Genomic DNA, 8,789 nt, shown 5'->3' with positions numbered 1-8,789 from the left:
GGTTGGTTTGCCAAGTAACCAAATTCTCGGCAGGGACTGAGGAAGATCAACCTCGGGGCTGTTACATGGGAGGTCACAGGATTAACAGAAAGTCAACAGGAGCAGCTAGAGGGTGCGAAGCACCTTCTAGTGTAGGTGAGCACTGCCCAATATGGTTCCCACTGGCCACACATGGCTGCGGAGCGGCCAAGGTGTGGCAGGGCTACTCAGGAGCTGAACTTTTTATTTGATTTCATTTTCATTCTGATTAAATGCATGAGCGATTTTTAATGCATCTGCAGCCCCTGGGACCCAAAAATGCATAGGAGACAGCTGGATGGTAACTCCAACCCATCATTTTTTTAATTAGCTTTTAGAAAAAGCCACAAATTCAAAAACTCAAAAAGTTTATTAGCTTGATATAATTTAGGCCCATGGACCCCCTATTTTAATCTCTCTCTCAGTGCAATATGTGAACATGAAATTCATTTGCATTAAGACAAAGATATCAGTCTAATTAAATTGGGCTTTTAATCTACCTAAGTTTACAATTCATGTGTTCATGGCTTTGCAACATTAGTCATTTTAAAAGATGTCCTCCATTAAAGACCAGAAAGGCCACACCTGAGACATCAGCTGGTCCAGAATAACCCCAGGTTTTTACTGTTAGGATATTACTCCATCAAGTCTTCAGGTACTAACCTATTTTTTAAATTTTTATTTAGGTACATATTAAAAAGTAAATTATCTAATACATTAACATTTCCTACTGAATCTATGTTTCAGATGAAATAATGAATTTCAGGATTCCTTGATTTATACAAAATGGAAATTAAATCAAAAGATCTAAGTATTTCAAAGCCAATTTCTGGACAAAACCTATCTTGAGAAAAGTTGGCACTGGCCACTGCTAAATGTACTTGTTTAGCCATTCGAGTAAATTCCTTCTTGCCTCGTCAATATAGGGCTTGTCTTCAGGTGAACAATCTTCTCTCTTTCGATGCACAAACCCATGAGTTTGCCCGGAGAAGGTTTTAATTTGGTATTCCACTTTGCAGTGTTCTTTCAACTTCTGGGTCAGCAAGGAGACCTGGTGTGCAAAGATTTTCACGATGAAATGATTCTAACCCTCTAGTTGTATTTTCCAATCACTAAATCTCCTGTGAATGCTCATAAAAGAGATTCAGCATCAATACTTTAAATTGAGTTCCACAGCCATAATGAATTTTTTACTTTTAACGTTATAACCAACACAGTCCTTACCTTTGGCAAAGGAGAGAATTCAGGGCAATATAAAAATGATACAACATCAACTCTTTGAAATTGTATTAATACATCTTATATAATCCAAATACTGTATAATATGTAATATTCAATATACATATTCAATTCAATGACAAATAATATGTAATATTCAATATATGTAATATAAAATTCCATTTATTCAAGTATAAACTATTTGAAATTTATGTTAACAAAGTATTGCTTATGAATAACAATAATTTCTAAATGACTGCTTTTGAACCACAGTTTTCGTCTGCATTTTCCTTACCAACCAGATTACACATGTGGGGTTGGGAGGCAGGGCTTCATCTATGCCTGGTAACCAGGACACTCCAAGAGCACTTTGGTGGGGTTACAATCCCTCTCTAAGTCCCCAATGAAACCCAACTGGAAAACTTAATGTTAAAAATTAAAAAATCAAATTTAAAAAACCTTAATGTTGAAAAATATTTGGAACAACCAATGAATCCTTTTAGTATGTTTTCCCCAAAATGTCAAATCGTGTTGTTAAATATAAAAGTGCGAAGAGGAAAGATGCCAACTTACTTGTTCAAGAGGGATCACAGCATCATTTTCTGCAAAAATGAACAACGTGGGGTTCTTCAAACTGTGCACGTCTTCAGAATCCTTGATGATGCCTGCAGGGTGGGGACAGGGACACGAGGTATGATTTCCAGCCATACATGTGCTGCATAATGGATGGCTTCCCCCCCCATTTCCTGTTGGCAGCACAGCAAACCTGAGTAACCTAGAGAGCCTCCCCTCACCTATACGTCCTCTCTAGGAGTCAGAGAGCCACAGGAAAGATGGGCACGGAGGCTCCCTGCCTCACCGCAGGGCTGTTCAGGTATTTGATGTCCCCAGGCCTCTTAGTCCTGCCATGCGCCACAACCCATGCACTGTGCAACAGCGGCCATAAGGGGGTGCCAGAGAGCCGTCCCTGCAGGAGCACCTTTTGCTAATTCACACAAAGGGACTGCAAGTTCTAGCAACCCCAGTGACAACTGGAAATGTATTCCTTTCATTTAAGTAAATACTTAAAGGGAATTTTTTAATGCTAAAAGTAAGTGAAAATACCACAGTGAGGAACTATTAAGCCAAATAAGCATCATTAGTATAACTGTATGATATATATTATGAAAGGTGGTCAAATTTCCTTTTTTTAAAACTATTTTTTATGGTCTAACTGCTTCTATTTCGTGAACTTAGTATGCCATTTCTACATGTGCTATTCTCAGTGCTGCGACACCTTTGGTTTGTTTGGGCTGACACGTTCATGTTGCTATTTACATTTTAGAGTGGGTTTTCCTTTTCTTCTTTAGAGTGTGTGTGTGTATGTGTGTGTGTGTACACACACGTGTGTGCAGTTGAGAATAATTTTTATCTTGGAAAAATCTTTTCTAAGATATTCCTCATGAAAATATTGCTTAGTATTATCCATTATCACAGAAGTAAATGTTATCCCCTTCATCCTAAGTGGAGAAACTGAGACGTCAGGTTAGGTGACTTTCCCAAAGCAACACTGTTGGGACCCAGGTCTCCCCACTCCCAGTGACATCCTCTGGTTACTGCAGTACAAGCCTTCACCTCGACTTCCAGATTTTTTAAAGCCAATTTCATGACGACTGTGTTGTGTTACACCTGGGACCCTTCGCTTGGGAAGAGGCTCATGGTATGGTCACCCACGAATCCTCCTGCTTTCACCGTGTAAGTCTGTGCAAGGCAGATTTACCGTAGACGGACACCCCTGCCCTGAATTCTGGGTATTTCATCATCACGTGATGGACAGCAACTCCTCCCCAGCAGAATCCCACGACACCAATTTTCTGGGCGTGACACTGTTGTTTCAGATACCTCAAGACGGCATCAACCTCTCTGGAACAGAAAGAATAGTTATTCAAGAATCAAGAGGTATTTTGTGAGGCCCCGGGAAGGGCACTGGGCAGGTAACAGGGTTTTATCAGCAGCTGTTCCTTGAGGTTCTGAGATTCTTACTTTCCGAGCTCCGCCATCCTCACTGCCTCCTGCCCAACTGATGAGTGATGCCTCTCCTGGCAAGTCCCCCTGCCAAGCCCAGCGCCTCCAACCACCTGACAGGGCTGCAGGCGGGCTCCTTCCCAAAGATCAGCAAATCCGACCAGCTTGCTTCCCAGCAAACGCTGAGCGACAGCCTTCCCCAGCCTCGGCGTAAAGGCCAAAGGCCACAGCATGGCTCTAAGACCTGACCAGAAGATCTGCCCCTGCCCAGCACCCCAGTCTTCTCTCTCCTCTTGATGGGCACCAGTGGAAACTGGGCAGCTCCCCAAACTCTCTGCTTGGCACATTCATTCCCCCTGCCTGACACCCCACTCTGCACTGCCTGTCTCTTCCTATCCTCAAAGAGCAGAGCAAGATTTGGAAAGCCACCAGGACTATTTAAGCCATGAAGAGATCAAGCACAGTGGCCCCTGCCTTGTAAACGGTTCATTTGCAAATTGGTTATTTGGAACAACTCAGAAGACATTTTCAACTAGAAGCAATATACTTAATTCCAGGGTCATGGCCATCCAAGTCCTACTTGGAGGAAGGCTAGATGTCTGAACAGTGATGCCAGAACCACCTCTCCCTCAGGACTCAGCTCTCCTTGGTGCCCTGGGGGATACCACAAACACAGCCACACTTGCCAATAACTTACTTATCGATCTTTCTGGCATTTCTTGTTTTCAACCACTCTGGAAAGGTGGACCAGTCCCCAGACGGGTTCCATGGCTCTTGCCCTACAAAGAAGTCCGGAACGATGGTCCTGTAAATTAGGGACATTAATTGATCTCAGTTTCTGTTGCTGTTGGGACTCGGTGTTTATTTACATTCCTTAAGAAACTTGCTACGTTGGCGATCCTCACTCACAGGAAAAGAGAAGTCACCACCACAAGGGCCAACTTTGATCACAACAAAGAGGCCAACTGGCACTGGGCCAAACCATCTCAGATTTCACAACCAAAGGTGCGGGCCTCTCACAGCCTGTGTATAACCCAGCCCATTTTAAATGACCAGGCAACTCAGCAGTGCACACACCCCTCCAGATATTACCACACAGGACAGAGGGACCCACCAGCGAGGGCCTGGAGCAAGGTGGGCCCTGCCTGTCCCCAAACCTCTCAGCTGGCCTTTCACATTAGCCTCAGGTCAGAAGGGCACGCCTGGTGAGCGTGTCCACTCACTGTGACCAAGCAATTTTCCTTAGCTCCACCCCGCATTCCAACAGGGCACAATCTCCTGCCCACACAGTGTAGTCTAATGAGGGTTCTAAAAGGGGCTGCGTCGAGAGAACAGCCAGTTTGCCTGAGTCCATGTCGACTGTAGGGGCAGAAAAAATTTCTCTCCTTCCCTTCTAGGTTCCTTGGCTAGTCTACTAATTATATTGATATAAGACAGATGAAAAGGTGAAAAACAAATTCAACTTTGTGGATGAGAAAAGGGGTTCTAGGGAAAGTAACCTCATGGTGATCTGATCATAAATTCCTAACTGGGCAGGTCGTGGTAGGCAGTCACACCCCAGACATGTAATTTTTTGTAAGAGGTTTTTCTTTGCCTTAAGCAAGCCCCGTCCATTGTTTCTGGGCATCTAGGTTAACACACCTTTGAAACAAGCATAACCACCCTGGAGAAAGCACATAATCGTGTTAACTCTCCTGTAATTCAATCCCCGCCTTGTTTCTCCCACCTCCGTGTAATCTTCCATATTTTCCCTCCGAAACGTGCCACTTATTAATTCCTGTTATTCTCAGGAGCACTTGAGATCTTGCTCCCTGGTCTATGTCTTCAGTTTGGCTCAAATAAACTCTTATAAAAATTTTCTACAGATTTGAACGTTTCTTACATCAACAATGTCACATGTAGGGGAGCCTCATAAAAATATGAGACCCAAAGGCAGTCAGTCAGACAATTGAGGCTTATATGCCATTCTGAGCTGAGGACTGGGATAGGGCTTCGAAGGGAAGATGGGACGGTAAGAACCCATGTTTGGTCATTAGATGTCTGTCCTGCTGTGCAGGTAGGCCGTTCGGGTAAACATTATTTCTGGTAATCACTCTCTTCCTGGGTGAGGCCCCCTGTCTAAACTCTTTTAAGTAGTTAAGGGAAAGATAAAAGTTTTTCTTGAGTCTGCTAGGTCTTGTTTGCCTTCAGCTCAAAGCAATGCCCATGGCAACCGTCACATTGTGGGACGGTTTATTCTGCTCCCTTTCACAGTCTTCCATGCAAGTCAACCCAGAAGGATGAGGCCAACACGGATCTGGCCAGAGACCTGTTTCCTATAATAAAGGGCCATCACCACAGATGGGGGAACACAGCTCCTCCTGCAGGGACAGGATAAAAACGCTGAAATTTGGGTCAGAAGAATATAAATTTCATTTAACCACTTTTAGCCTCATTTTCTCCATCTGACAAAGTCTACGCCCAGCACCGCCCAACAGGCTTATTTCGAGGGGCAAAATGAGTCGTACGGTGCAAAGGGCTCAGTAAATCAGACGTATTTACTCTGTTGTCAGCTAAAGGAACCGCCTGAAACAACAGAAGCCACATCCCGTTCACTCTGCGGGCTGCAGCGGGGTGACCTGAGGCAACCACAACTGTCTCCACGCCCCGGTTTCCCAAACTGCAAAGAGAAAACAAAGACGGTGCGGCCCTCGAGGGGTGGAGGGGTCACTGAGAGGACAGTAGGCCTGCCACAGCCTTCAGGCGGGTCTGGCTGAGCCAGAGGCAATCAGGGCTGTCACTCGCTTGTTTCATTACTGGGCTTGCTGCTGGGATGTTAAATTGCCTCATCATTAAACGAAACTGGGGGGCATGAAAAAGTGAAAAACTCAAGTGAAAGTCCTCTTTTCAGTCGGCACTCACAACAGGGAGTCTGCTTCCTTTAAGTCGGGCTTTCTACATAGGAAAAAAAGCAAAGTGCACCCTTTGATGTCCAGCTTCTCTTTTGGGGAAAACAAAAGAAATCAGGGTGCTCCAAACTCAGGCTTGCTGGGTTGATGATTTCTGAAGCTGGAGAGGAAAGAACAGTTCCTCTTCTGCTCCGTGCTTTACCGAAGCTGTTTCCAACACCAGGGCGGGTGGAAAGCATACAGGTGGCAGCATTGGCCGGGGACAGGACAAAGGAACAAGAGAGGAGCCGAGTGAGGTGTCGCTGTGCCACTTCTAGCTCAGACGGGGCCATGATCGTTTGTGTGGAGACCAGGGTGCCCTGCCTGTGAAATCTGACTCGAGGCTGACATGCTCTAAGAGCCGAGTAATGGGTCCCTTTCAGAGCTGGCGAGGTCTGCCAAGGACACGTGTCCTGTACCTGTGTCCGGCAGGGCCCCACACGCGGGCGCTCCCAGGAAGAACTGAAGCCCTGGGATCGGGCAGGAGCAGTGGCTTGGGGGGCACAGCAGGTGGGTGTTTTAAGTTTCGCAGGACATTTCCCGGTTACCCGCGCCCCAGAGAGATAAGGAAGCGGGTAATGTAAATTAGGGACTGGACGCAAGAACATACTTGCACAACCGATGGACACAGACTGCAGTGTGGCGATGGCCAGAGGGAAGGGGCTGCGGGCGCTGGGTGGAGGTGGGCAACGGAGGGGGCGGAATGGGGGCCTCTGTAATCGTGACGACGAGAAAAATAAAGTTAAACATTTTTAAAAAGAATACAGTCAGGGGGTTTTTGGTGCTGTTTTTGTTTCCCCTGAGGAGAATAAAATATAGAGCACTGAAATTTACATGGATTTAAGCACAGGAACAACTTTATACGCACGTGTATCCATTTCCTGAAATCATGTCCGCCATGTATCTGGTGTTGGGCAACTGCCAGCCAAATATATCTTGAATGACAATCACGGCTTTGCCGGCGTCAACAGGGGATCTGGTGACATAAGCCTTGATGTGCTCCACTTGAACTTCACGGCCCATCCCTCCATACTCCATCTTATGGCCAATGTCACAGGGACAAGGGTGGGCTTCGTTAGCCATTGGGGAGGTTTAAGCTGGGCTGCAGAGAGAGAAAGATGCCTTATATTCCTTATGGTGCAAATCCGAAGATTATGAACAGTAAGTAAACTAAAATCAAGATTACAGAGAAATGTTAATTTTAACTCTACTCCTACTGTACTCATGCAAGAAATCAATGATAATATTTGGTCCACCTGAAGACATTATAGGAAACAATTTTATATTAGCTTGATATGTTCTCATATACCTTTAACATGTGTAATATCTATTAGGCATACCTTTACAATCTATTTCCTGGAAGAAAAAAAAATCAGTGATGGCTAGTTCTGGCAATACCACAGATTAGAGCTAATAAGACTCTGTTCCTATGGCAAACACTAGAAATACCAGAACGAATGTAACCATCAAATAAAAGCAAAATATGGTGGAGCTCATAGGAAGAAAGGAATAGCACCCTAGCCAGGAGAAGAAACTAAAACCAGGGTCAGCGTGGAGGGAACGTAGGCCCAGAGCTCGGCGAGGCTGGAGACAGGCCAGAGCCAGGACCCACTCTACCAGCCCCATTTTGCATCCAGCAAGGCCCTGGGACCCCGTAAGATGGGATTTGTAGCTGAGACCTCTCCAAGTAATGTAAGAGCCCTTCAAAGGTTCAGAGTTAGTGGAAAAAATAAAAAACAAACAACAACAAAAAAGAAAAACTCTACCAACCAGGACTAGGAAGATGGTAAAGAAGCCGAGGAAGGGGGAAGAAAGAAACCATCCCCCCCCCAAATTTACAAAGTCCTTTTCAAGTAGGAAAGCCTGGTCTGATACATTAACATAACAATTGGCCCTGGGCACCAGGCAGAAGGAAAAGCAAATCTACTTGATAGAGAGACTTTCACAATCCAGGCCAAAAACACTACCCATCAAAAAGGAACTCACTATAAAGCGCTACACGGAAGGAAGCGCTCCAAATAAACAACCTTCAGGAGAAATTATGGTGACAGCGTGGGGAGAAATGAGGAAGGAACCTAATAAGCCTCACCAAACAAACAAAGCAGGAAAGGGGAAGAAAGAAAAGTTAAAACCTATCAACTGCCAAGGGAGAAAGCAAGTGGCTGAAATAGATCCGAATAAATATAAATAGATTAGATCCACTATTTGAGACAGATTCTCAAATTGAATGTTTAAATGTCAAGGCACCATCAGAAAGGAGAACCTGGGAACACAGAACCCAAAGATGTCCGTGCAGATAAAACGACCAGAAGTCTGGGGTTTGCTGGCTTCAGAATAGCCCAGCGGACGGAAGAGGTGGAAGGGAGTGTCCCCGTGTTGTCCCCGTGTCCCCGTGATGTCCCCGTGTTGTCCCCGTGTTGGAACTGGGTGGTGAGTTCAGGAGCGTACTTTGTACTAGTCTCTCTACTTTTATATGTGATTAAGATTTTCCTCAACAACAACAAAAATTAATTTTCATTTAAATTTTTAAAACGATAAGATAAACATAGGGAGAAGACAAGATACGGACTAGAAGATACTATTCTCAAAGCAGAAGATTTTGTGTCTAGATTAAACTTATGA

The 8,789-nt window shown here is 44.9% G+C and overlaps 1 protein-coding gene across 1 annotated transcript; it reads right to left on the bottom strand.

Moving 5' to 3' along the window:
• Positions 1-413: 413 nt before the first annotated feature.
• CMBL (carboxymethylenebutenolidase homolog) lies at positions 414-7,254 on the bottom strand. Its single transcript, XM_016217310.2, has 5 exons — positions 7,036-7,254; positions 3,938-4,045; positions 2,996-3,138; positions 1,810-1,901; positions 414-1,069 (listed from the first exon to the last, which is right to left on the bottom strand). Exons 1-5 carry the CDS (start codon positions 7,248-7,250, stop codon positions 890-892), a joined length of 738 nt encoding a protein of 245 aa, XP_016072796.1. The 5' UTR covers positions 7,251-7,254; the 3' UTR covers positions 414-889.
• Between the last annotated feature and the right edge of the window lie 1,535 nt (positions 7,255-8,789).

The sequence above is a fragment of the Miniopterus natalensis genome, chromosome 3 (genome assembly GCF_054644295.1).
Source record: "Miniopterus natalensis isolate mMinNat1 chromosome 3, mMinNat1.hap1, whole genome shotgun sequence".
Lineage (NCBI taxonomy): Eukaryota > Metazoa > Chordata > Mammalia > Chiroptera > Miniopteridae > Miniopterus > Miniopterus natalensis.
The sequence above is the reverse complement of the archived record's forward strand: the minus strand, read 5'-3'. Positions and strand labels throughout refer to the sequence as shown.

Coding starts and splice junctions, on each gene's coding strand:
- CMBL (XM_016217310.2), bottom strand. CDS start 7,250: ATGGCTAACGAAGCCCACCCTTGTCCCTGTGACATTGGCCATAAGATG. Junction 3,139..3,937: donor AATGCCAGAAAGATCGATAA/GTAAGTTATTGG, acceptor TTTCTGTTCCAG/AGAGGTTGATGCCGTCTTGA. Junction 1,902..2,995: donor GGCAGGGGTGTCCGTCTACG/GTAAATCTGCCT, acceptor CCCACCCTGCAG/GCATCATCAAGGATTCTGAA.